Genomic DNA, 27,930 nt, shown 5'->3' with positions numbered 1-27,930 from the left:
TTGAGACTGCTCAGTACACATGGCAGACTAGAGAGCAGAGCAAACCATCTGAGCTCTCGCAAAGATCTTAGAATTTAGAAGAAATGTATGAAATTGCAGGGAGTCACAGAAGTGTAATCTACAATTTTACCTAATATCCACGTGTCAGCATATTTACTCACTGTATGTGCTTGACAAAGTCATACCGGACTGGCAGAATTGTATTGGGCATAATTCCATCTGATGTTAAAACTATACCCAAGGTTAATATGTTTAACAAGACCTTAATAATGTAAAAATTGAATAATTAATGATAAATTAATGCACAAACTTGTCATACCACCACGGTCGATTTCTGTTCAAGATTTAACAGTCGTCATCAATAACAGAAGTCATATGTCATAGCATAGTGGTTAAGGAAGGGGGCTAGCATGTAATAACCTGTAAAGTTGTGGGTTCAATACCCGCCGTTGTGTCCTTCAGCAAGGCACTTAACCCCTCAGTTGCTCTGGGGACGAGGGGCCTTGTAACATAATTGGCATAAGTCAATAAAAGCATTTGCTAAATGAATAAATGTAAATATTTTCAAAGCATTTCAGTTGACATCTTGTGTCGCTGAACTGTCTCAGTATGATGTAGCTACTCTGCCTGTCAGGATTTTGAAACAAGGGAAGGAACAGCTTTACCAGAGAGGTCTGATGTAATGGATTGTTTTTTATTACTCCTGCACCGTAAAGCCCATCAACAGAAATTTATCATCCTCAAGGTCGGGATGGCAAAAGTGATCACTTAATAATTAAATATCAGTAATCTCTGACTGCATTAAATCAAAAAACAATACAGCAGATAAGTCAAAAATTATGATTTAGCCTAGTTCTTATCAGACTGTGGTTAAAAATAATTCTGCATCTCTTTAACTATTTGCTTTCAGCTATCAGATCAGTCATGGCAAAAAAGAGCATCAAATGTATTTTAATTGTTTTTGTTGCATCCATTGACATCATAAAGACAATGGGTGCCCAGGTTGTTAGTGACACATCAATAAGTGCCAGAGATTATACACAGTCTAAAGGAGCAGTTCACTCGTTCTCTAGATCCTGCAAGCAGTAGGCAAACTAGCATTAACATGTGTAATATCCTGCACTACTCAGAATCATTCAATGCTCCATTCATTCACAGCGGTGGTGCATATAGCCATAGAAAACAAGATGGTGCTGTGGAAGGGGGGGGGGGGGGGGGGACTCGGCATGAGTAATAATCATATGATCTTTGGTTGCCATAGCAACAGATCCTAGCAGTTGGCCCTTACAAGGTGAGTCACATGAGAAACCGGAGGCGAATAGGGAGCTTGCTGTACTTGTCCAAACACACAGCCTTGTGATTCCAGGGAGGGGGGCAAAGGCAGCCACAAACCTCTTGTGTTGAGGATGCTCCATATCACTGACGGCTGTGATATAATGCAGCACATGGATTGCTGTATGACAGTTAAAACCTATTTTCAGAGCAGCCTTGAAATCACTGCGACACTCTCGCCCGTCACAGACCCAAATCCTCTTTGTTTCAGCCCACAGTGTTTCAGCCAAACCTCCTTGCACTCACGAGCACTCCGATGTGTGAACACTCCTGCAAAGCCTCCCCTGTAACCCCACACCACATGAGCATTAGTGCATTCCTCCATTAGCTCAACAAGCAAACACCAGCAGGCTTGCAAGGTTTCTCTCTCCCTCCCGAGTCTTCAAGAAGGACCTCCAAATCCCCTCTGCAGTATTTGCAGTGTGCTCCACAGCATCTGCTGCGGGTTGGATAGGGAAGAAGGGGGGGAGTGACTGAGGGAGAGAGGGGGAGTTTTAAGGTGAGCCTCTCTCCCACATGCGTCCTTAACTTCCGCTCACTGCTGCGGACTGACTGTAGCCTACCTGTTTGTTGATAGAGAGGGGTCTGGGAGGCAGGCAGCTGTCTCACCCCGCACACAGCTGTGGCTGCACCTAGGGTGTGTGTGTGGTGGTGGTGGTGGGGGTGAGGTGGGGGGTTTAGGTCACAGCTAAAGCCAGCTTTATTTACACTCTTGGCCCACTCCAGAGGCTTCAAAGACCTCCGGGATCCCTCCGTCACCGTTGCTCATGCAGCAGTGACTCAAATCCTCTGTTTTCTTTGGCCGCCTCTGACACTCCTTATCTGAGATGGACATTCGAGCCCTCAGCTGATAGTAAATGGTGATATTTGATTACCATTGCTTGATGACAACACAAATAACAAAGGCTGTTTATCTTTCATCGTCCAATCCACAATGTGTTATGTGACTGTGCAAAGAGTTTGATATGATAGATAGCCCAGTGATTCAGGATATGGTCTCACAATTTTCAATGCCCTACAAGACAAAAAGTGAAAATGAGAAGAAAAAAGACAGGAATTGTACAGTGGAATTGTAATTAAACAGTATGTGCTGAGCCAGATAAAATCAGAGGCCTTGATATCAATCTATATTAAAGGCATTGGACAGAGTCACCGCACCACACAGCATAATACCGGCAAGGGCAGACCACTTCCCATGTGTCAAGAAGAGAGATGAGCTTGGCACAGCATCAGGTCTTCACAGAGGCTGGAGGAAATAGTTAGTTTGATAGGCAGGTGATATATAGGCGCCTGTTTGTGAGGTGCCCAATGACACACTCTGAAGCAAAATCCTCAAGGATACTAATATGAGACAGTGACTGCAATAGGCTATGAAGTCATACATCACATTAATTTTGCATTTCCATGGTCACTGTATAATATAGCCACATTTTAAAATATTTATCTTTACTCAGATCTCCTCACAAAGTAACATTAGCACTTAATTCTGATACATTCCTTTGCTTCAGCAATAATGGGCATACTTGACAAAAAAGTTAATGATTACAGAGAAGCTGTCAAGGGCACAAGAAAATGACTAGGCATTCACAAGGTATGCTCAAAGTCACTGTTTACATCGCCTCTCTGGTAAGACGTGGTCACCAGCCAACTTAATGACTGTGGTTGACTCTATATCAGGTGTATTAGGCTACATCTTTAATGAACCAAACTGGCAGCACACCCGCCTCACTTTGCACCTGTCCACTTGTGAATGTAATTGGAATGGTGATGTAGTATGGAGTATGTTTGTCCTGCTCTTTGCGCTGCCTTCGCTTTATTTGCATTTCCAGAGAATACTACTGCAGATGAGAATAAATCCTATCCAACAGCTACTGACGTAGATGCGCATGGTGATTCACGCGTCAGTACCAGCGTACAACACTGACTATCCATCAGCCTACCTTCTTCAGATTCGTGAGGAAAATATAAAATGGTGCACTGTCTAACTGGACGTAATATCGGGTGAGAACTGCACTGCAAGACCAGATCTGTGACGTTTTTTTGTGCATACAGAAGACACAATTCTACTGTTTTGAACTATCTGTCCAGTCCCTTGAGGTGTCTGCGTCAGACTTTACGTTTCACTCTGGCTTTGGCACGCACCGCTGCGCGCCCAGAAGAAAGGCACGGCGATTGAATGAAGCCAGCAGCTTTCTTAGGAAAATTACTCATCACTTATCTTCGAGGATGCAGCCGTTGTGGGTGAAGTTTTTATAGGGGCTGACACCGAAGTGTTGATTGAGACCTATCAAGACCGACAAGGTAAGATATGTTGCCATTGAGACTAAATGAAGATAGCCTACGTAAAAGCCACCAAATTCAAGTGGGATTTTTGTAAATGACAAATGATTATACATGGCATGGATGGAAATGGCGTCCATTAAAAGGTATCGATGCGTAGTTATAATTCGAATGAACTATTGTACGAGTGTCAGTTACTTTGGCTTTGAGCTTTGTGCTTTGGAAAATTTGGCGTGACCGATGTTGTCCTACATTGCTTCTGAAGTGTATGACAGCACCTGCTGTCACGCCTTTAAAATGGTAACTTTACTGAAATAGTACGACATGTTAACACTGGCATTGTAACTGCCCGGGCCTGCGTGAATTGTTTCCGGTTATTGAATTAACATCTTATGAGCAGTCGAAATGCATCGTAATTTGACCTTGACAATGATGCTCGTGACGACCGTAACATCATTTCTGCTTTAACCAAAATGCTTCAAGATAACAAAATCTCCACAACAACAACGTAAGGAACAAATGTAGCTCTAAATGGGACATTACATATATTTTTCAAATAACACACCTGCGCATCTCGTTTTATGTTTTAGGAGTAGGCTAAACAGTCTGTTAAGATATGCATCTTAACACCATTTCAACTTCTCTGGTTAGTCTAAGACTACAATTAAATTAACAAAATACAAAATACTGCTTAATTGGTTTTAAAATCCGAGCGCACATTGGTGCTAACGAAGCGCGTGACGCGCTTGTCTGGTAGCCTATTCATTCATGTTTTCATCGAGGCCTGTACCCCTATTACTGAACTATTAGTATTCAGTTTGTAATGTTGTTCACATTAAAATGAGAGTAATATTTAATACGTAATCTGTAGAGAGAACGTGATGGTCAGATTTTAGGCCTAAATTAATAAAAAAAAACGATCATAGATAACACATAATTAATGAGAGTAGGGCCCCCTTTAGTCTATGGAAAGAACTGCTAGTGTGCATACTAACAGTGACTTGTTGCTGTCACGTCAACAAAATATTGCAATGCAAGGTATTAGGCCTACTCCAAAGCCTAATACCTTGCATTGCAATATTTTAGAGGCTTGCAGGTAGCCTCTATTAAAGCCAATGCAGTTACTTGCCAATGGTAGATTAAACACATAATCTGCTTGTAGTAGCCTATGCGGGTCATGAGGTGAAAATGCTCATCTGCAAAAAGAATAAGCAAAATGGGACTTCACTTTAATTTATATGACAAACAAGTATGGAGTCAGTTTGAAGGGGCAACCTGGATTCAACAATGTTATTCTCCCAACTCTGACATTATCACTTGGGTCTCCACTGATGTAGCCTACCTATTCCTTTCTTTCATGAACTGATTTCTGTGCTCTGACTGGTCGACTGCACTTTTCACCTCCACTGCATAGATTGTTTCTGTTATCTCTCCTTGAAGAGTTAATGGTATGTGTCAATCTTTCAGAAACCGTCAGTTTAGAACAATGACCGTGGCTCCTGAGTTCTCTGGACTTAGATAAAGCATGCAGGAGAGGAGAGTTTGTGCTGTACTACCATTGCCTAGCAACCGTGACATAAAGCTAGACCACATCCCTCTCTGATGGCACTTGATGGAACCTGATCTGCTATTTTCAACATAAAAACAACTTACTGTAGTTTGCTGAGAGCAGTAATGATTGTAGGGTTATGGGGTCAGTTTTATTGAGAACAATATTTAGTGAGGCTTCACAAATAACAAAATATTCTAGATGTCCTGCATGAGGCAGGTCTATGTTATAGCTAAGCATTTGAAGTAGTTGGATATGAGTTCACCAAATGTCAGTCAGCTCTAAGGTAATCTTTGAGTCCTTCAGGTGACTCCTATTGCTTGAGTTGCTTCTCTAATGTATGGCTCTTGAAGGCCTTTCTGAGGTGTGCTGCATTAGAACATATAATGCAAACTTCGGAGGGATTTGTTGCAAACGCAACCTGAGAACTTAATTCCAAACATGTTCTCTACAGTGTATTGCATTTTATTTTATGGCACTTCATGCACTTCAGACCCACTTACCCAAATTTTATCTTGGGACCTACATTCAAAATGGCAAACTATGGCACATACAAGGAGGTACTTACATTTTTGCCATTGAGGCAAAGGCATAAATTTAGCTGAGTGATTGTGTGAATGTGACAAGCTGGCCTGACCATATCATGACAAAGCGCGATTGGAGTTGTCATGGAATGTACTGTGCGTGCAGCTGGGCTGGGATCCGGGTGGGCCAGGCACCTCCTTAAGAAGTCTGTGCACACGAGGTCCCAGTGATCCTGCTAATCTCCACTGGGCCTGCCTCTGCTCTCGAATATCATCACCTTCTACAACAGCCTCCACTTTCACTCATCACATCCAAGTGACTGACAGGTAGATGTACAGTACTAGTGTAATCAGTTCATTATCTACCTGGTTCAGTTGTATGCTAAGTGGCCCGCTTGACAAATATGCAGAATACCAGTGCGGCATAAAGTAGGGCATTCAAAAATAACACCTACCTCCTTTTGCTTTTGTTTAGCTGAAGTTAAGGCCCTCTTTGTGCTTGGGAACACGTGATTTTCAATTGATTGTAAGTTAGTGTCAAGATACGTGGCTGCTTAGACAGCGCTTTGCACAGACGTGTTTCCTTTAACTAAACTAACAGTCCGCTGGAAATGGCTACTGATTACCCACTGGGATTTATGGATTTGCCGAATGCCTCCACCAAGTTAAACATGCACAATTTCACAGGATGATGAATTCAGGCATTAGAAAGTCTGAACACTTGTGACAAATCCCCTCACCTTCCAGGAGTTGCCATAATGCAGCCAGTTTGTGCACAGACCATGGGACTCAGCTTTCCTTTTAGTAATCCAACAGCATTATTTTGAGATAATAAAGTCCTTATGGGTTCTTCATTTAACTATTAATATTCATTTATAATTCATCTATAAGCTCAAGCCAGCCAAAGCAAGGGGTCTTTCTTTTTTAACCTGACCATTTTAAAAGCACAGAAACCCTGTATTAACCTTACAAACACGACCACATTTAACCTCAGTGTGAGGTAACATCATGGAGGTTGTAGGCGGCTTTAATAACATCCTCAGATTCATTTTGATGGCAAGTGGACATGTGCAGAGTATGTAAACACACCTGTCATTCCCACAAGCCAACGAGACTGTTCATCGTGTAGTTTTGTGGTCTAGGTACAAAACCCTGCAAAATGCAAAAACAGCCTTTTTGATGCATGATGTTAGCAAGCTCAGTTGTTGGTTTGCTGCCTATGAGATAATGTAGCTTATTAGTTTTATACAAAACTAGATTATGCTTCTTTAATATACTATTAATGGTGGTGTGGCAATAGTGGTGAGTGTGGCAGTAGTAGTGAACCAGGCCCCTTAATCACTCACAAAGCTGGCTGACTGCCTTCTTTAAATGTCAGGTCCACCCTCACTGACTGTGTTTTATCAATCACAGAAACACAAGGTGAGGTATAACGTTTGACACTACAAATAATCAACTCCTGTCTGCAGATTATTCTTGAAGTATAGGGTCCTAAAAAATCTTTTATGTTTTTTATTGGTATGCATTGATAGTAATTTTGATACCACAGATGAATAAAGACCCAGTCAGGCCAATGGTAGGAAAAATCAGGAACAGAGTTTTATTTACAATGATGTGCATCAAGGGAGAGACAGCGTGACTTCACCTAAAGATCCATCAGCTGCTCTAACTAGACAAGGAAATATTTAGGGTTTTAAGTACACGACAGCAAAGGATAGATACGTAATCATAGAGTAACAGTGGCAGTAATTCCACATATTGGAATATTGGACATAATGCAGAACATTAAACCACATATTGGAATATTGGACATAACACAGAACATTAAACCGCATATTGTAATATTGGACATAATGCTCTTATCCACTTTCTCTCAGTATTTCATTCAAAGTATGTGGCTGTTGGACACCATAAGTTACAGTGAGCACCAGATGTTTTTACAAACTGTCAAAAGTCTAGCTTTTAGCTACCATACTTTTGCTTCTCTTTTTAAAAACATCTTTCCTGTGTCTTTTATCAACAGAACCAGGCAAGAACAACCTTTACCACACAAGACAGAAGATACAACGGGACACCAGCCAGTTTGGTCTTAAACCCATTCTCGATTGACGTGGCGACGTGGTGACCCCTCCACAATGAGGAAGCACAGCAAAGTGGCCCTGCGGCAGCAGAGCAAAGACAATGTGACCGAGTCGGTGGCCGACCTCCTGGCCCTGGAGGCCCCCCTGGACTACAAGAGCAGTCAGATGAGCATGAACGTGCCCCCCGGAGGCGCTGCGCCTAAGACCAAGCCTGAGCCCTCGCCGGACGACGAGGAGGACGGACGCCCCGCCTGGAACAACAAGATCGAGTACATTCTAGCCCAGGTGGGCTTCTCTGTGGGTCTGGGCAACGTGTGGCGCTTCCCTTACCTGTGCCAAAAGAACGGTGGAGGTGAGTCACTGTTGTTGTTGTTTTTTTTTTTTTTACTGCATGCAACGGGGATGCTGTATTCATCTCCCTACTAAACCTGAGTATTGAACTGCTGGCCCTGATGACCTGGCCTGGAGATAGGCCAGGAGATTTATGTTACAAACCGTGGTGTGGGCGTCTCGCTGTGCCGGAAGCGTGGCTATTTTTGTCCTGTGACCATCTGAAATATAAAGCTGTTCCAGCCCCATGGCTATTTGTACGCAAGACACAGGGCCATGGGCAACAACTATTCATTCTTGTTCGGCTACAACTCTTTACGTTCTGGCACGGCCTCTGGCTGGTTTGTCAGGCTCTCTAGAGCAGAGGGCTGCCTTTGTGATATATGGTGCAGTGTCCCAACATAGCCTCCGTAAATACCTGTCGGCCCCGTTCGAAGGCTCAGAAATATAACCTGCATTGTTTAGGAAGAACAGTCGCTTTGGGAACATGTCATTGTGACATCGGCTTGTGAGAAAAAAAATGGCTTGTGAGAAAATCAGTTCTTATTTAAGGCAATAAAAGGCGACCTTAACATGACCTGACTAAGATAAATTGATGTATTCCTCAAGATCTTGTATGTACATAGACTGGGCTCTCATGCCAGTGAGTACAGCAAGGTGTATGTCACTTGCTAATATTGCTGCTGTCACCTCTCAGTGCAGGAATTAATAGGCGTGTGGGTGTTATCAACTCCTGTCCTCTCTCTGCCCATTTTCTGGCTCATAAGATGGATCACATTTGGCGGGAGGGGCACATTAGCTGATAACTGTGCCTGTGATTTCCTGGCTGTCCACCAGTGACAGACAGACTTTATCCCAGATCTTCATTTATCGCACAGCTCTCTCAAATGTTCCTCAGAGGCTCACAGAGAACCAGAATATCTAATATGTTTTTTTCTTTAGACAGTTGTTTTACTCTCCATTTCTATATGTGCAGCATTCACCTTTATGTATGAGGCTTTATAGCATACGACCTCAATGTGTGTGTGTGTGTGTGTGTGTGTGATTATAAATGAAACATGACACCATAATAGTCATCTCCCTCAGGCCCTACCCCATCAGGTAACTATGGAGCCAGTGCCATCCCATGACATCCCAGTTGCCCCCATCCCCTCACCCACCCCACCCCTCCCCTCCCCTCCCTTTTCTCCTCTCCCCTGCTCTCCTCTTTAGCCCCATACCTGCAATTTCCCTTTCATTACAGGCCTGTGTAAATAACACAGGAGCCACAAAGAGAAACACTGAGTCATCAAATGAGACCCCAATCAAATCAATATTGTTTTCGTATCCTAGTGGTTCCGCTTGACTTTAATAACCCCTTATCACAATCAAAACAGTAGCCCTCACTTATAAGCCTCTTTCATTTGTATTGTTTGTAGTTTACATATTTGGACGTGCTATTTGACATCAAACATTGATGTCCCGCATAGTCTGGGGTGGTAGGGTACGAGGCAGACCAATTTTCTCTAGATGAAAGTAACAGTTACCATGGTACCTTCCGACGTCATGGTGACTTGATTTGGCTTGCTGCAGCATCGCTTGATGTGGTGTACATTTCATCTGGTCAAATGAAGTTTAGATAAAATGGAATGGGGCACTTTTAGTAAAGGATAGTAGGTGATGACGGCAGACATCTTAATTGTAAGCTGCTGAGGCCATAAAAGAGTTTAGGGAGCCAATAGGTTAAGGTTTACTGAAGCTCATAGTGGGTTGTGTGATCATTGGGGCAGTGGTAGCATACTGTAGTGGTTAAGGAGCTGACTGACTAACTAGCATGTAGTAGTCAGAAAAGTTGGTGGGTGGTTCAATTCCCACCTTCCTCCATTGTGCCTGTTGAGCAAGGTACTTAACCCCAAGTTGCTCCAGGGATAAAGGCTCTTGTAATATACTGTAATACATATGTAAGTTGCTCTGGATGAAAGCGTCTGCTAATCGAATAAATGTAAATGTAAAATCATTGGGATGAAACTTGAAGAAATCCCAATTGAAGTTGTGTTATTCGAAGAAAATAGTTTGTTGAGTTGATTATTTCAAAAATGCTTTTCTGTGGTTTAACTCATTTGTGTTGTTGTATTGAAATGAATGATGGTCACGGCAAAAAAACCTGAAGCTTCCATCTCTCCCAGGTGCGTACCTGGTGCCGTACTTTATCCTTCTCCTCCTCATCGGAATTCCACTCTTCTTCCTGGAGCTGGCGGTGGGACAGCGGATCCGACGTGGGAGCATTGGCGTGTGGAACTACGTGTACCCACGCCTGGGGGGCATCGGGGTCTCCAGCTTAATGGTGAGCTAATGAGCGGCGACAGGCTCTCAGGTGCTGACACACAGAGACGGCTGTCTTTTATTTTTAGGAAGCAGCACACCGCGTCATTCACAGCCCTCACTGGAAAACTGTGTACGTGTGTGTTCATGTGTGTGTGTGTGTGTGTGTGTTTGTGTGTGTGTGTGTGTGTGTGTGTGTTTGTGCGTGTGTACAGTATGTGGGGGAGGGTACAGGCCGCTGAGATGAGTCATGAGTACACCCCTCGGTCGTCGTTGTGACATCATCCCAGCAGCCAAACAAAAGCCCCTGGCAGTGTTTAGCTGGTGTCAAAGCTGTTCCTGGGGACAGATGCGCTGTGCAGTGCCTGCCGTGGCGGCTAAAGCCTTTAATGTGTTGTTTGAGGGGGTCAGAGTAGCAACACCACTTTATGGAATTATGCAACGCTATGTCCTGAGGGGAACTGTCCCTCCAGCCAGGGCGGCCATGTTGAACGCTGCATCAGGCAATACTGAAAGTCACATGACCCTACGTTGCCACCTTTTAGAGGGATACACACTGGCTCTCTGGAAAGGTTATGGTCCAGTAATGTCATCTTGTGAGTTGAGTTCAAAGCAGGTGGATGGTGCTTTGCTCTGCCCGCAGGTTTTTTGAAGAATTCTTACACTATAAGCACTATAGCTATTCCAGTCACCTCCAACTCCTCAAATTGGGTTGGAGAAATGTTTGAAAATGGAGAAGTTTGTGATCTTTGCGCTTCAAGATGGGGTTGTGTGTTAAAGACGGACACCAATTTCTCAGTCTGACCGCACACTCACTCACAGAGTCCTTACCATTGATTCACACATTCTAATGGACATTCAGATGTGGCAATCTGACGGCAGTAGTTCCCGCCAGAGGCAGCTAGAGAGAGAGAGGAAGAGAGTGAGACAGACGGAGGAGTATAGTCTACGACTGACAGCTGGGTGGTGTAGCTCAGGGTTAGGTGAGCGTGGAGCTGGAGAGCCGAGAGAGAGAGGGAGAGACAGAGAGAGGGAGAGAGAGAGAGAGAGCAGCTAAAAATATCCTGCAGGGATGGCGGAGTGGGCGGAGAGTGAGTACGCTTTAATAATTTAGAGAGCTTGTGACTGCAGCGGTGTGACGCAGACGCTCTGGCTCCCTCTCTCACTCGCACGTCCCTCCAGGGAGAGCGCAGGGCAGGGCAGGGGAGGGGAGGAGAGGAGAGGCACACCCACCACCAGCATCCCCTGCCACTGCACTGACACACATCACCACACCTGTCCTCAGACAAACAAGCATGTTCCATAGACAGAATAATTACTCAGGTGTGTGCTGATGATCTGACATCTACATCAAGATTGTGCATCATCAGTTTTATTTTGAATTTGACACACTATACACCTACTACTACATGGTTTTGATCCATTTTTATTATAACAATTTTAAAACAGAGAAGTGATCAACAGTAGGGCAGAGGTAGGGTTAAGCAGTCATAAAATGCACAGCATGGTTTATTTATCAGAGTTGATGTCTTGTTAGGACATGGACAGGGTGACATGGAGGAGATTTCACTAATCAGGTGTCATGTACAGTTACCTTTGAAGTTGCTGTACCAGTGATTGATGATGTAGTGTATTGTTAGTAGTTGAGTTGTCAGACATTCCTGACTGTGGTTGTTATTTAAATAGATATTTTTACTGTTCTATGGTATTTTACAGTTCTATGGGAGACTGCAGGAGGGCTGAAGTTAGGATTTTTAATAGCTTGGTTTGCCCAAGATCTCTGACCTGTAAGACTAAACAGGAATGTAGAGCCAGAATGACATGTCTAACATCTGGGCAGAGGTGTACAGGTGTTATTGACTGCTAGGCCCATATGGTACATTTAGTAGGTAGTGATGTATTTTCAGTGTAGAAGCTTCTATATAGTTAGTCCTATATTTATAACAGAGAATAGGGTCTTGTTGTTTTACCAACAACATGTGTGACTGTTGTATGTGTTTGGGTCAGTGTCCATTTATCTACTGACCCAGTTCTGTGATTAGAGAAAAAGGTAGTAGAAGACTGTGTGTGTGTGTGTGTGTGATTGCCATTTTTGTAGGTCAAAATGAGTTCAGCTTAAATACCGAGAGTGGAGTGAGGTTGTGAACATTGTGAGTATCAGTTTTCTCTGAGGCTGCAGTATTCCAGTCCAGTGTGGCCTAGAGTGGAAATGGCTTACCCATGTGCATACTAATGCATGCACCAGATATGGACACTCTTTTCCTCTAAGTAGTGTTAACCCCAGACCTCCACCCTTCCGTTCTTCCTCCCCCCTCAGGTTTGTGCTTTCGTGGGGCTTTACTACAACGTCATCATCGGCTGGAGCATCTTCTACTTCTTCCAGTCGTTCCAGTACCCTCTGCCATGGAGCGAGTGCCCCATCCGGAGAAACGGAACCCTGGCCTGTAAGTCTGTGTGTGTGTGTGTGTGTGATGGTGGGGGGGAGTGGACAGACGCAAAGAGCACACGCTCGCATTTGGTTTGTCTGCCTCCCTGTGAGTGTGTGTGTGTGTGTGTGTGTGTGTGTGTGTGTATCTCCATACTAGGTATTCAGTGCGCTAATGCTCTCCGCTGAGAGCAGCTGTCTTTCTGCTGACTGCAGCCCAGAGAGGCCCAGTGCCGTGGTGATAACACACAGAGCTTTCGCCAGGCCTTGCAGCTTTGATATTCAAAGTTATTTTTCGCTGGGCTGTCAAAAGAGAGAGGAGAGAGAGAGAGAGAGATCCAGGATTGCTCATTCCCAGAATGCTTTGTGCCGCATGCATACGTGATTGGCGGATGCGCTCACTGGCTCGGACAGAGACAGACGCCTCGGGCCATATTTGCCCCACACTCCTTGTGATGGCCACAGGGAAATATTGCAAGAGTTAGAGTTCAGAGAAGATACATTACATTGAGGGATAATAAAAATAAATATGTTCTTATCTGATTGTTTCTATACTGCATGCACAATATTTTTGTACTATATATACTGTATATGTTGTATTTGAGCCACAAATCACATGGAAGAAAATACACTATTACTCAAACACTAAACCATGAGTGGGCAGCCTTATCTGTTAAGGCCAATTAAGTTTTTATTTTTGTACAGAATATATTTGACTCTAATCAGTTGACCTGGGTCTTTAGATGATTACATAGTGATATGTGCTGTGCTCCTATTTGATTGGATTAAATAGCAGCAGCCATAACAGTCCCCTGAGGGTACGTTTATCCACCCACGTGCTAAAGCATGGCTCAGCGTGGTATCTGTGTGTTGTGAGGACTCACCAATGGATGTACATTGAATAAGGAACTTTTAATCTCCTCACAGATAACATGTAATATCCTTGATGGGACAGGTTTGAAAGCCCCTCTTGGGCTTTTGGAGAGGGAGAGGGATCACCGGAGAACACAGAATTGGATGTTGGTTGTTTCGACAGGTATTCCATTTTCATCAGAGTCCATGAATACCCATGGGTACCATGAATATTAGGGAAACCCATCAAAATGTTAGTCTTTTCTGCTGCACCACAATAAAAACAACTAATGTCCATCTCTGTGTGCTCCGATGAACATTCTCCCTCTCCACATGACCGGTCCTGTCCCGTGAAGCACCAGATTGGCACTCAGAAGTGCGGTGGAACTACTGTACCCTTTTTGACTTGCCCGACTTGTATTTCTTTGACCCTTTACATTTGAGTCTTGTTTAAGAACTGGTGTAAGTGTGCAGAAAATAGGGTTCTACCCTCCATGTTTCCTTATTTTTCATTCTCTTCCCTTTGGTAGATTTGGAACCAGAGTGTGAGAGGAGTTCGGCGACGACATATTTCTGGTACCGTCAAACCCTCAACATCACCAGCACCATCGATGACAGTGGAGGCCTGAACTGGAGGATGACGCTGTCCCTGTTGGCGGCGTGGATAATCGTCTGCTTGGCTGTGATCAGAGGCATCCAGTCCTCTGGAAAGGTGAAGAGGCCGCGGTGTGACATTACCGCAGATGCCTGTGCCAGAAGATTAGTCTGATAGAGCATCAGAGACTAAAGCACTCTGGTGAAAAGGGCCCCTTTTTGACGCCAGGAAATGATCCCGTGTCTTTCCGCAATGTGTGACATTTCGGTTGTTCTTAATGCACAGGATGCCATTTTTCTCATAAAACTGGTTTAAATGCTGATAAACATTACAACATTGCATGATGAATTTGCTGGACTGTTTTTCATCCAGAAAAAAAAAGTCATCTCTCGCCATTATTTTTGTTTGTCAATAAATAATGCCTCGTTCAAAAATAGTTCAAGAGTAACCCCAGTACACGTGAGGGCACAAAAAAAAAAACAGTCAAATGTGTATTCAACCGAGTCACTTTAAAGTGGTACCATCATGTATTATTTATACGATCAGCACACTAGAAATCATGAGCCTAAACAATGAAATGTTAAAAAGCTGCAATTTATTTCCTACACACTCCTGCAGTCTTTGCATGGCCATCTTTGTGTCTAGTCTAGTCTTCTTGTGTTCACAAGAACGTGTCTCTTGAGAGATAGATTGACGTCGCACCTTGTGAACATGAATACAAATGGACTGCCCCTCGGTCTCCATAGTAACGCGGTGGTGATGTGTTTTTCATCCTGGTCAGGTGATGTACTTCAGCTCGCTCTTCCCCTACGTGGTCCTCTTCTGCTTCCTGGTGCGCGGGCTCATGCTTAAAGGGGCCACGGATGGCATTGCCCATATGTTCACACCCAAGGTGAGGCGCCGCACGGACACATGGAGAGAGGAGACACACTCAATTAAACACGCACATGTTCAGACACGCACATACACATGTATGTTTACAGACAGTTGCAACGTACACTTACACAACAGATGCAGTTGTAGTGGCACCCCTCTTCTTCTGAGCATAGTGTTGTGGCATATACACAACCTCTGTGTAGAGTCAGTGCTCCAGGGATTCATTCGCCTTCACGGGTTTTGCTTCACTGCCCTCCCCAGTGGAGAAAAGATGTGGGATTTGTTGCCCCCTGGTGGTGAATTTAAATGCACACAGCCATACTCAGTCTCCCGAACTCCTTTAAAAACTTGAAATGGATACCTTCTCTTTGGATACCGTGTCTTTTGATCTTGGTCCAGCTTTTTCTTATTTGGCACTAGAAATTAGAAACATTGTTTTCTTGTTATAAAAATTAAACTCTCTTGAGATTGTGAATGAATGATGCATTACAAATTAATTATCAACAGCCCATATTCCATTTAGTCTATCTTCTAATATTGGTATTTCTTTTATTTAGGCTATATGACTTCACTGCTTATTTTAATGTTAATGCAGTGTTTATTGGTGCCATCCTGAGTCTCAAAAGCATCTACTATAACTATAAACATAAATATAAGCATGTTGTTATGTAAGGCTATGTTGGGCTTTGTCCTGTGCTGCATCTCATCACGTGTCTCCTCTCCGCTCCCCGCGTCCAGCTGGAGAAGATGCTAGAGCTGCAAGTGTGGCGTGAGGCGGCCACCCAGGTGTTCTTCGCCCTGGGCCTGGGCTTTGGAGGGGTCATCGCCTTCTCCAGCTACAACAAGCGCGACAACAACTGCCACTTTGACGCCGTGCTGGTGTCCGTCATCAACTTCATCACTTCTGTGCTGGCCACACTGGTGGTGTTTGCCGTGCTCGGCTTCAAGGCCAACATCATGAACGAGAAATGCGTCGTTGAGTGAGTGGGATCAGGCCATAACCACTTTTAGGAAAAAGCAAGCGCAGCAATTGCCATGGAAAATCTCACAACATATTTCTTTTGTCTTTTGATTGAATTTGTTTGTTTTGTTTTGCATGTTTATCCACCCTTAGCTCACAAAGTGCTTAATCTGATATTTCTGTATTATCTGGCTTACTGGGCCTTTATGTTGAGAGATTAGCATCATTATATATATTATATATTATAACGGCATTAGGCATTAAAAGCATTATACATGACTATCATTATTGTCAAGATGTGTTCTCAACCATTTCCTATGAAGTTTATGTATACCTTCAAATAATATATTTTTTGAGTCACACAGTTTTGAAAATAAAGTATATATATATATATATATATATATATATATATATATATATATATATAACATTAAGTCAGTTTTCAGAAAAACAAAGTTAGTTGATAGATATCCTTAATGTTGAGGCTAAGTTTGGTTCTGAATGGGTCTTTATCCCTGTTGTAGCAATGCAGAGAAGATTCTGGGCTACCTGAACACAGGTGTGCTGAGCCACGACCTGATACCTCCACACGTCAACTTCTCACAACTTAGCACCGAGGACTACGCCGAGATGTATGGTGTCATTAAAACGGTCAGAGGCGACAGCTTCGACCAGCTGGGCCTGGACGCCTGCCTGCTGGAGGACGAGCTCAACAAGGTGGGGCCCATTTTTTTTTTTTTTTTTTTTTTTTTTTTAAAGAGCACCGCTTTCTGTTGCACAGCACAGAATAGCAAAGGTGTTTTATCGTTCATCTAGAAATCACCTTTTATTTACCTTTTATTTACCTTTTATTTAGTTTGTGGCAGCCATTGGTATTCATCATTAATTAGTTAATTAGCACAGTCTTTGTACACGGAGCTTCTCGTGAAATCCACAGAGGCAATGACTGTGGGAAGCCATAACTCATGGCATGCTCTAATTATCAGGAGTGAAATTTTCCACTTTTGGTCCAAGTGTGACCTAGCTTGTCTCAGTCGATTGCGTCAATCCTTTTTAATCCCCCTTCTTTGTGTCTGTCTTTCTGCCTGTCTGTCATTCTGCCTGTCTTTATTGTCTGTCTGTCTGTCTGTTTGTCTTTCTGTCTGTCCGTCTCTCCATATATCTGTCTCCAGGCAGTACAGGGCACTGGCCTGGCCTTCATCGCCTTCACCGAGGCCATGATTTATTTCCCTGCCTCGCCCTTCTGGTCTGTGATGTTCTTCTTCATGCTCATCAACCTGGGCCTGGGCAGCATGATTGGCACCATGACTGGCATCACCACGCCGGTGCTCGACACGTTCAAGGTGCGCAAAGAGTACCTGACAGGTGAGCTCCTCTTTCTTCATTTCCTCTGTCTAAATGCTGTTACAGGTAGTGATTTGGGCTGGCATTATGGGGTTCAGAAGTCAGCAGTCCACAACACAGTTTACCCACTAAAATGTAATTCCCAATGAACATGACTTGACCTAATTGTTTGGTTTCTCAGGGTACACATCTGTCTACTCTCCCCACCACATAGATTAGATTAGTTTTCCTCATATTGCAATTGCAGCTGGAGTATTAGGAGAATTTCAGAAGTATTTGATCAAGTATTTTGATTTAAAATAATGTATTTACCACTTACCAGTGAGCCCACTCTCTTAGTTACTGTAATAAAATGCAGATATCCCCTCGTTTGTTTTCTATGTGTAGATATAGTTTTTTGTAGTTGACTACAGAGCCCCTCTGATGCTGGGCCATCTCTTAATATAAATTGATGTCTGGCACCTCTGCAGACTTTGTAGGATTGACCCCCTGTGCTCTCTCTCCTCCTGTTCCCTCCCCTTCTCTTTTCTCCTCCTCTTCTCTCCTCTCCTCTTCTCTTCCCCCTCTCCTCTCCTCTCCTGTCCTCTATTCCCCAGTGGGCTGTTGCATCGTGGCTTTCTTCTGTGGCCTCTTGTTCGTGCAGCGCTCGGGGAATTACTTTGTCACCATGTTTGATGACTACTCCGCCGGGCTGCCACTCACCATAGTGGTCATCCTGGAGAACATCTCAGTGGCCTGGATCTATGGCAGCAAGAGGTGAGGAGGGTGTTTACCAAGGCCGTAGCCATGATGTCAACATTGGGGGGGACCAAATCTGTGGTGCGGTGTGAATTTCAATAACAGAATTTCCATACATTTCCTGCCATGCAAAAATATTATTAAAATCACAAACAAGTCATTAGTTAAGTCAAGCAATTAGGATATACCAAACTTTTGATGGACATACTGTAGGCACGGATGGATTATGAACCCCTGGGCATAGATGCAAAAAAACCCTCCCCTGTTAAGATAGGGGGGCCCGGGGGCATACTTCCCCGGAAGACTTAAAAAAAAAAATGACCCTTTATATTATGACGACTTGTGAGTTTTGTGGAAATAGAAGAGAAGGGCGGAGAAGCAACTTCACACAGTCTTAGGCTTCAGGGCCCCCTGAGATCTTGGGCCCAGTAGGTCCATTCAATAATCCATCCCTGGATATAGACCTGTGGTCTCCAAAATGTATATTTTAAAAGAAAATACAAACTAGAGTATCTTTGATAACCTCTATATTACTGAATGCTTACTCATAGGTTTGGACCTAGCCCAATCATATTTTGTATTTTGATTTTATTATTCTGGCGGCTAATCACACAATTTTAAGGTTGTTTGAAAGGGATGGTATTCAATATAGGCTACTAAGACAGGTCCCTCTTCTGTCTGACTCACCTCAAGTTACCCTATGCATTACTTATTTACTTACTTTTTTGTTTACTTGAATGTTATGTTTGTCTGTGGACTTAAATTGGTAAAATGTCTTGTCTTCACCGTGGGATAGTGAGAAACGTAATTTCGATCTCTTTGTATGTCTGGAACATGTGAAGAAATTGACAATAAAGCTGACTTTGACTTTGACTTTTGACTTTGATAGGCTGGTTTCTGTCAGAAATTACATTTTGTGTTAAAATGTAGAAACACAGCCTTTATTTGGTGAATGGAGGTGGAAATTCCTTTCTTTGGTTAATGTCCGCGATTCACATTAACTGTAGGCTATCAGCGCCATTGTAAAAGTTTTTTCAACTTTTGTGCCGCGATTGAACTTTTGGATGCGCGATTGAGTGCGCATCTAAATGTAACATGCAAGATGCAACAGCCATTTCTAAGAGGCTTATAAACCGGTTCATTTCTGACATTACTACTAGCATATGAATGCATTATTTATGTTGTAAGACAAGTGAAAGAAATGAATGACACAGGCACGCACAAATTCAAATAAAAGGACACTACGTTTCACTTTCGCTATCATTGCGAGAAAATACAGTAGGCTACAATATGGAAAATGCTTCAAAGTTACCTTTGAGTCTGATCAGCTTCAAAAATGAATGGGGTTTTCTTTAGACAGTGCTACACCTTCCCAACAAGTTTTGTGAGAATTGTACCGGTATCTTTTGTGATATTGTTGACAGCCTGCACCGCAGTAGGGTGCAGGACGCTTTTGATAGCGCACGCCTCAAACGATAAACGCAAAACCTCCAGGACAAACCACTCACAGTGTACTCTCTGAAACCATGAATAGGTCACTAATTTGTGTGTTATTTACATTTGATTGCATTTCAGATGGCGGGACTTGTTGGTTTCCTGTAGTAGCCTATAGCGTTTTTTTCTTTATTTTTTTGTATGTCCGAATATTGGGGGGGACATTTTGGTCACATCTGAATATTGGGGGGCAAAGTCTATGGTGACTACGGCCCTGGTGTTTACTATCACAGGGGAAAGGGCTCAGCTGCAGACCTGGCTTAGTGATTCCCCTCCAGGGCAACTACAGATACACAACATCACTTATAGACACAGTTGAAGTGCAGAGAATTCATTACTAGTTATTCATTTTTAACAAAAGAACAATTCTGTTTTGTTCATTGTTTCCAAACTTGAGATAGACAGAAGAACAAAGGGAATGGATGAAGGAAGGTATGAAATGGTTCATACCTTTTGGCACACTGCTCATGATTTTTTTCTCTCACACCCCCTGGTGGACGGGCAGGTTCATGCAGGATCTGGAGGATATGCTGGGCTTCCGGCCATACTCCTTCTATTTCTACATGTGGAAGTATGTGTCCCCGTTCTGCCTCATCATCCTCATCAGCGCCACCCTCATCGAGATGGCCGTCAAGCCGCCGGGCTACAACGCCTGGGTGCAGGAGCTGGTCAGTGTCCTGGAGAATTTTTTTTCTTTTTTTTTTCTTCCACTTACAAAATTATTACAATCACTCCACAAGCTAGTGTGTCCCTTATCTCACAATAGATCATATCAATAGATCACTGTTGTTTAAATTCATTACCATCTACCTTAGTTGCATCATGCCTTATGTGAATTGAGAGTTAATCAACCCCCCTCTTAGGAATCAACTTTGTATTTGATTTTTTTATTGAGTGATCAAAATGCACATTAAAAAGTTCGATGGAAACTCCACAGACACACATGTAATTCAGTCCTTCCCTGTGTGCACAGTCTGGCCAATATTCCTCTCTACTGTCTTCTTTTTATCATCTCCAGGCCATGGAGCGTTTCGAGAGCTACCCCACATGGGCGCTGATCATGTGCATCTCCTTGGTCGTTGCGGCCATGTTGCCCCTCCCTCTGGTCTTCATCGCCCGGCACTTCCACCTCATTCCAGACGGCTCCAACAAACTGTCTGTCTCCTACAAGAAGAGCATGATGAAGGACATCTCCAACCTGGAGGATGAGTCGCGCTTCATCCTGGGCAAGAACCCGAGCGAGACGCCGTCGCCCATGCCCACGCATCGCGCCTACCTCGGGCCCGGCAACTCCTCGCCCATCGAACTCACCACCACCTCCATCTCCAGCCACGGCTACGGCACCAGCAGCCAGACCACCACCACCGGGCCTAAGACCGACTTATGATTGCTCTATCCCCCTTACACACACGCACACACACACACACACACACACACACACACACTCACACACACTCACACACACACACACTCACACACACACACACTCACAAACAAGCACAGACAGGGTAGAGACAGAAAGAGTGAGTGAGACAGAATGCCATACAAAGACAAGGATGAGATAGGCAGGCAGACAAACAGACAGACAGACAAAGGAGAAAGAGAGAATGAGATGTCACAGCACTCTTTACACCTTACCCCTTAAACGAGCCCAGCGCTCAGAAATAAGCAAACTGCCTCTATAGCAGGGAGCTACAAGCCAACCCCATCCACCCCCACACACCCAAACTCAGTCCCTCCTGCTCTGTTCCCGAGGGCCTGTGCTGCAAATGCTAACGCTAACTCTGCGCCGCTCAAGGCCAGATTGGTAGTGTGCGACCTGTCGGCTTCAGCACTGCACTGCAGGCAGTGTGGAGGTGTTAGCCACTTGGATTCAGACCTACAGAGATGTCACATCAGCCAGGTCCAAACCCTCCCACCTCTATATGTATCTCTATGTATCTATCGGCTCAGGGTAAGGTGTCCCAAACGCTGCAATATATACGTATATATATTTTCACGCTGCACTGACAATGCAGTCTCCTGGCAGAGGTTGTCTTGGTGTTGTAACAGAGCTCACTTTTTTGAGCCTTTTCTCCCCTTAACTGAAACGAAAGGAAAAACAAACAACAAGGATTGTTATTTGTAAGCCATTGTAGTTCACAACATGCTGTAGAAAAGATGGAGATTCATCTGCTTCTCTTCCACAGCATAGCTTTGCTCTGTTGCCTTACCAAATGGAACAAGTACATGGGCCTTTGTAAAGAACTTTGGAGCACAGCAAGTGTATGTGATCGGAAAGGGTTCCCCAAATTTTGGAATGTTTTAAGTACATACACACCTACACAAGCACATTTAAATGTAAAGAAATTGGTTGGTAAAAGTATTTACGTCAATAGCCTGTGTTAAAACAATCTACCCTTTTGACAGTATCTTGTCAGTTTTCAGTGTCAGAATCTGGAGGTCCGGTATATCTTCAATAACTTAGACATCTAGTAGTTTTCGTAGAGAGACTTTAGATTGAAAATGCACTGTCTCCCATACCAAAGCACAGACATCCATCAGAAGGGTGAGAATATAAAAATACTATAATATACCTATTCCTGATACTACATAAATGCCCTGAAGTCACTGCCAGCACATCTTAAGACCCACAGTGTGGTATAGAGCATGTATTCATTCACAGGTAAATATTAAAATGTCTCACTCTAAACATGTGACTGCTGTTTTCCATAGTGGAGAACAGTCAGGAAAAAAAGATGTAAAATTAGCTCAAGGGAAATAGAAGATGTAGTCTGTGAAAGGTTATGTATTTAAAAACTGAGATTCTTCTATTTCATCTATTCTGTGTGCAATAAGAAATATTTAGTGCCGTGCAAGCTGTTACCATTTTAACTTTTTTAGTTTGATTAGCTGTTGTTGTACTGTAGACACATAAATGTACATATGTGTGTGTGTGTGTGTGTGTATGTGTAGAAGGGGTGGGTGGGTGGGTGTATATTTTTGTTGCCCTTTTATTGTGTTGAGAAAAGAAAAAGGAAAATAACTAGCTTAGAAACAGTAGGCCCCCTCCAAAGCGTTAAACTCAAAAACAGTTCAATGCCTTAAGCAGAATTGCACCTTCATGTAGGCGACACCTTCGTTAAAGCAGAGTCCAAATGAAACCGCTCCATTCTGAGACTCAGTCGACATGTGTTTATGAGCCGGGAAGGCAGCGGGTTGGGGCCGGGCTGGGGTGGGAAGTTCTGTGGTGGCACCAGCTGCAATGAGCTGGTGATAAGCCAGTCGCTAGTGTGTTTGATCAGCCGGCAGCTAGGAGCATCTCTCCCCGTCTGCTCCCGCGACAAGTAACAATGGCTCCAGTATTAAAAATAGACGTGGTTTACCCAGGGGAAGAGGCGTCAGAGGTAGGCAGGCAGGCTGCTGGTTAATGAAGCCTTGGCAGAGGCAGAGAGATGAGAGAGAGATGCTGGGTGAGCTCCAGTTCACACACACAAACGTACAAAGACCGTACCGTAAAAGCCACGGCGTGTTTCACAGCAAAATGCTATATGGAAATAATGACCCTTCAGCTCAGACACATCAAAGACAAATCCCACCCCCGCCCCCACTGTCCCTCCCTTAAAAAACATAATGAGAAGCCTAATTGAGTCCATGCTTGTCTAACTAGAGAAATCCTCCCTTTCTATTGTGGATGTGTGCTTTGGGGTATCATCTTTTCAAAAACAGACTTTTTGCTCGAGCTGAGAGTATGGACCTGCAGTGTAGTCATACCACCACAGGGTGTCACCCTTCACCACTGAGCAGGGCATTTGAAGGCGTGTCTCGGTGTCTGTGGCCTATACAGCATCCAAGGGCACTGACCTGCTTGTCCAAACGGCTCTGCGCAGCTGCACGTTAGTGCCTGAGCGTGAATAGCAGCAGCCTCTGTGTTTTATTGGTCTTTCCAGTGCCCTCTTTAGATGCAGCCATCATTCCTGTTTGACAGACAGTCCGTCAGACAGACACATTCACCTTGTGCACTTTACCATGTGATGAGTCCCCAGAGTTGCGTAAGAAGCAGAGATTAATGCTATAATACCCCCCCCCCCCCCCCCCCACACACACACACACACACACACACCCTCCTCCACCACTCCCACACACACATAAGCCCAAATACACACAAAGAAGCACACACTTCCGCGCACACCAGCTCTGCTACCCAGAACCCCAAATTGTACATGGTGACAGACAGATGTATAACCAGGCCACCAGCGTGAGGTCCATTTTTAAAATTTGCTAAGTATGACAACGGTAACAATAGCTGTGTCAACATGAAGCACAAAGACACACTGAACTAGAATTTAGAGGTGAAAGCACAGCACATTAGAACACTATAGCTGACTAAATACATAAATATCTCTAACTCGCACAAGCTGCATCTGTACAAGTGTTTTTCACAATCTAGAAGCACATATAGCTTTAAGGTTAAAACAGCAGCTAGACCAGCTAGACTTTTCTGTTATCCATGTAGAGGTGTACTGGAATATACTGAAACTGTAGTGTGATGTTACAATGGAGCATGACAGTCAGTTGAACAAACCACTGGTCCATTCATTAGGTTTACAAAATATTGTAATACTGGCCTGTAGCTAGGGACTTATATTTTTGAGAAATTGCATGAGAGCACAATCTTCTAGGTAGAACTAGGCTGAAGGTTTTGAAAAAGTGAATCGAGAGTTTCTTGCAGTTAATACCCATTCCTAATTGATGTTAGCCTATGTCTTCATATTGATTTAATGAGCACAGAATGACAATACATTACGCACTTAAACAATGTAAGGTTGAAGTTTGTAATGCACTCTTTAATATACCATTCCGGCTTGCCGTCCACCACAGACAAGTGGACATATAGTGCATACTCAAAGCGAAATTACTTGAAAAATTATTCATGAGGGATTAATACACATCCTGTTATGTTCATGAATGATCCAATCAAATCCCAGAAGCTTAGCTCATCGCTAGTTAGAACACTTTTCCAGCCTCTCTTCCCGGCTCTGTGGAGCAGCTGTGAACGTGAGTGGTGTCCATTCCCATAGCGGGTCAGACAATCTGGCGGGGACCAGACCGTAATTTGGTGCTCCTATCTTTTTGTGTTCTCATAATACAAGCTAAGAAACTCTGACTCTGTGCGTGCCCACGTTAGTGCCACTTGATTTGGCATTTCATTTGGAAACAATTCTGGGGCCTCGGGATTTGTTGATGAGGTCTCCCATCAGTGAAACAAAAAAAACCCACCCCCCCCTTTCAAATTAATTTGATGAAAGCACAGTTGTGATTTATTTATTTTTATAGTTATTCTAGAAGCCATTGTATTTGTGGTTAATTAACATCTATATTTATGTAATTGTGAAATTAAGCTGTACTGTATATGTCGCTGTACATTATGTCAAAACAACCTTGAAAATATATATATATATAAGGAAAAACATATAGGGGTGACTTATTCCACCCTGTCTTGTGTATATAATGTTTCTGTACAGTATTTGAAAAATGTAAGACATTTTTGGAGTGTTGTGCAGTACTGTATGTAAGTGTTGTGTGTCAAGTGGGTTGGCTGATTTCTAGTCCTAACTAGTAAACCTCACATTTCATGTGTGTGTGTGTTGGTATTTGTGCCAGTGCACAAATGCTTGTGTGAGAGTGTTTCTCTGTTCATTTGTGTGTGAGTGTGTTCATGTCGCCTTCCCAAATTGCTGTGTTGTGTGTTTGTTAGAAAATCATGTTGTTGCAATTGTGCTCAACTGACATGGGACCATTAACTTTATATGCAAAGCATCCTAGTACAAAGTAGTTATTGTTATGCAGTGTAAAAAACACTATATATCAGTCCTGTCCCTCTAGCCCACTAGTGTAGAGTTGTGTGTTCAGTGCTGGGCATGTTAAGTTAAAGATCCCAGTCGGTTTGACCCTGTCCTGTACATAACAGTAACACTGTTCTATTCACTGCTCTCCAGGTTCAGCCTAGTCTGCCTGGCTAATGAAATGTTAAGTGTATTGTCCTGTCACTGTAGAATAATAATAAGTGTCTGAAATGATCCACACCCTTTGTTTCCTAATATTTAAAATAGCAGTGGGGCAAGTAAACAATCTACTGTCAGCACTTGTCAACAGTGTCATAATAGAAATAGAAAAAGTGCAGCTGTATGTACCGTGAATGTAAATGCACTTTTAAAGCCCTCTGGGAAGAGTTTTTGCGTTCTGAAATCGGTTTAGTCCTATAATGCTTCTTGTGAACCTCAAAGTCATTTTGCATAGTGAAGACCTGACACTTGCACTGTTATAGTCTGTGGAAGCAATATTTTTGATGTTTTGCATCAAACTGTAAGCTGCACAGGGGCTGAGAGGGCTGCTGGGTAATGGAGTCCTCAGGGGGAGAAGCGCGTCTCTGGTGGGGCGGCCCACAAGGGCTGGGGGAGTCTCCGATGATTGGTGCTCCTGTAACGGGTAAACTGTACTGCACCCTCTCTGCCAGCCCACAGCCCCAGACCAAACAGTTCCCCACCGGACTTCAAAAAAAAAAGAAAGGAAAAAAAAAAACAAGCACACATTCACATGCTTTTACTGTACGTATGACAGTTCTACAGTCATATAGTGAAGTGTCATGGATATTGTACAGTATTTAACATTTGTGTGGGAGACAAAAAAACTATGTAGAGATGGAATTTTAAGTTTCACCAGAACAATAAAGATGACATTCTTACTCACATCTCTGTTTTCAGAGTTTTCAGCTTCATTGCCTGTGTGTGTGTGTGTGCCACGACAGTGACAGTGTCAGTGTTCTGCGCTATTAAAAAAAAGACTAACCCTTCATGTCAGCGCTCTTTACACTCTGAACGACTAGACACGGAGGCAGTAGACGGCATAACTGGAGCCTCCTTCAATCTCTCATATCTCTCTTCAGCATGTACAATGTAGCCAGCAAGCCTGAGTCATCTACCCACCAGAGCCAAGTGAGGGCCCTTTTCAGAGCTGAAAGGCTTCTCCACACAGAGGCTGCCACTCACGCCAATAAAAGACAGGAGCTGGCCTACAAAAGAGAGCAGATGTGACAGTTGCCCGGCTTCCAAAGGGCAGCTCTGGTGTCTCGTGACATTAACAGGGGCATTTTCATCTCTGAAATCATTGCCCATTGTACTCAGCCATTACAGGGCCAATGTGTTCTGTTGTAGGACTCTCCACATGCATTGATGTATGTCAGTGATATTGTTTAGTGAACCCGTAGAGGAAAGTAAAGTGGTGATGAACTGATAGATGATCAATCGACTGCACAAACGTGCAGAAACAAAGCTGCCAAACCAAGAGGAAGCTGGGATGTGGTCTAAATGGGACTGTTGAAGCACCGCATGCATTCAACAGATGTGGGAAGTGATGGGATCTCCCGCTGATGGGGTCAAGTGGCTAGAGTTAGACTGTAAAGTGGCTATTAGCAGAAGTCTGTCAAAGATTACTGTATTTCTTTTTTAGTTTTTTATTACAGTATGTGTAAATAATATTACCATCAAGATGTGGCCAGTGTACAAATGTTTGTGTGAGAGAGTGTTTCTCTGTTTGTGAGTCGTGTGTGAGAGTGTTCATGTCGCCTTCCCAAATCGCTGTGTTGTGTGTTTGTTAGGAAATCATGTTTCAAATCATGCAATTGTGCAGTTCTGTCAAGGATGCAGTGCATACAGTATTGTATGCAGATTGATGAGAATGAATCTATTCATGAGGAATCTATTCATGAGTATTGTTTTTACTAAATATAGCTATGAAAACTTGCAATGTAGACATGTCCACTTATCGTATTAATTCTGTATTTATGTCATTTTTTATCACAATAATATTTTAAAACCAATGACATGATATAGTTTGGTCCACTTACAGTACATCACCGATATCCTAACTGTGTGAATACTGTACCTTCAAGAGGAGTGAGATCAGTACTGATAAATGCATACAGTGTGATTGTAAAAAAGAAATCACAGCATCAAGTCTGTGGAGAACCGAAGGGAGAAGGACCTCATGAGAAGAATGTGTAGGGTGGAGAGAGGGTGGTCTTTTTTCATCGATTTTTCACTCTCACTGTCTCTCTCTCATATATCCAAATCTGCACATGCTCCAAACCCCACTCAGTCAGTGTCGGAGTCATGGTCACAGCTAATGTCCAGCTGCCCCACTCCTCTCATATGCTTTCAGACCACTTTGCACATGGCTTTTTAAAACCCCATCCCGTCCGACAAATTGA

The 27,930-nt window shown here is 43.4% G+C and overlaps 2 protein-coding genes across 2 annotated transcripts in view; one reads left to right on the top strand and one right to left on the bottom strand.

Moving 5' to 3' along the window:
- Window positions 1-3,216: 3,216 nt before the first annotated feature.
- slc6a17 (solute carrier family 6 member 17) lies at window positions 3,217-26,410 on the top strand. Its single transcript, XM_042096755.1, has 12 exons — window positions 3,217-3,633; window positions 7,709-8,118; window positions 10,262-10,419; window positions 12,715-12,841; window positions 14,205-14,386; window positions 15,051-15,161; window positions 15,884-16,125; window positions 16,631-16,823; window positions 17,279-17,471; window positions 18,047-18,206; window positions 20,188-20,350; window positions 20,701-26,410. The coding sequence occupies exons 2-12, from the start codon at window positions 7,821-7,823 to the stop codon at window positions 21,067-21,069; spliced, it is 2,196 nt and encodes a 731-aa protein (XP_041952689.1). The 5' UTR covers window positions 3,217-3,633; window positions 7,709-7,820; the 3' UTR covers window positions 21,070-26,410.
- Window positions 12,648-27,930, bottom strand: part of kcnc4 (potassium voltage-gated channel, Shaw-related subfamily, member 4) — a 45,606-nt gene continuing 30,323 nt past the window's right edge. The window contains exon 5 of the mRNA XM_042096759.1: window positions 12,648-12,661. Coding sequence (XP_041952693.1) covers window positions 12,660-12,661 — 2 coding nt within the window. The 3' untranslated portion in view covers window positions 12,648-12,659. The remainder of the gene's footprint in view (window positions 12,662-27,930) is intronic.

Source organism: Alosa sapidissima, chromosome 7 (genome assembly GCF_018492685.1).
Source record: "Alosa sapidissima isolate fAloSap1 chromosome 7, fAloSap1.pri, whole genome shotgun sequence".
In the NCBI taxonomy this organism is placed as follows: Eukaryota; Metazoa; Chordata; class Actinopteri; order Clupeiformes; family Clupeidae; genus Alosa; species Alosa sapidissima.
This window is presented reverse-complemented; position numbering and strand designations above follow the sequence as displayed.

What these genes read in the sequence shown, in the direction of transcription:
- slc6a17 (XM_042096755.1), top strand. Translation starts at nt 7,821, where the DNA reads ATGAGGAAGCACAGCAAAGTGGCCCTGCGGCAGCAGAGCAAAGACAAT. An exon ending in AACGAGAAATGCGTCGTTGA is followed by an intron (nt 16,126 to 16,630) that starts GTGAGTGGGATC and finishes TCCCTGTTGTAG; the next exon opens with CAATGCAGAGAAGATTCTGG. An exon ending in TGGATCTATGGCAGCAAGAG is followed by an intron (nt 18,207 to 20,187) that starts GTGAGGAGGGTG and finishes GTGGACGGGCAG; the next exon opens with GTTCATGCAGGATCTGGAGG.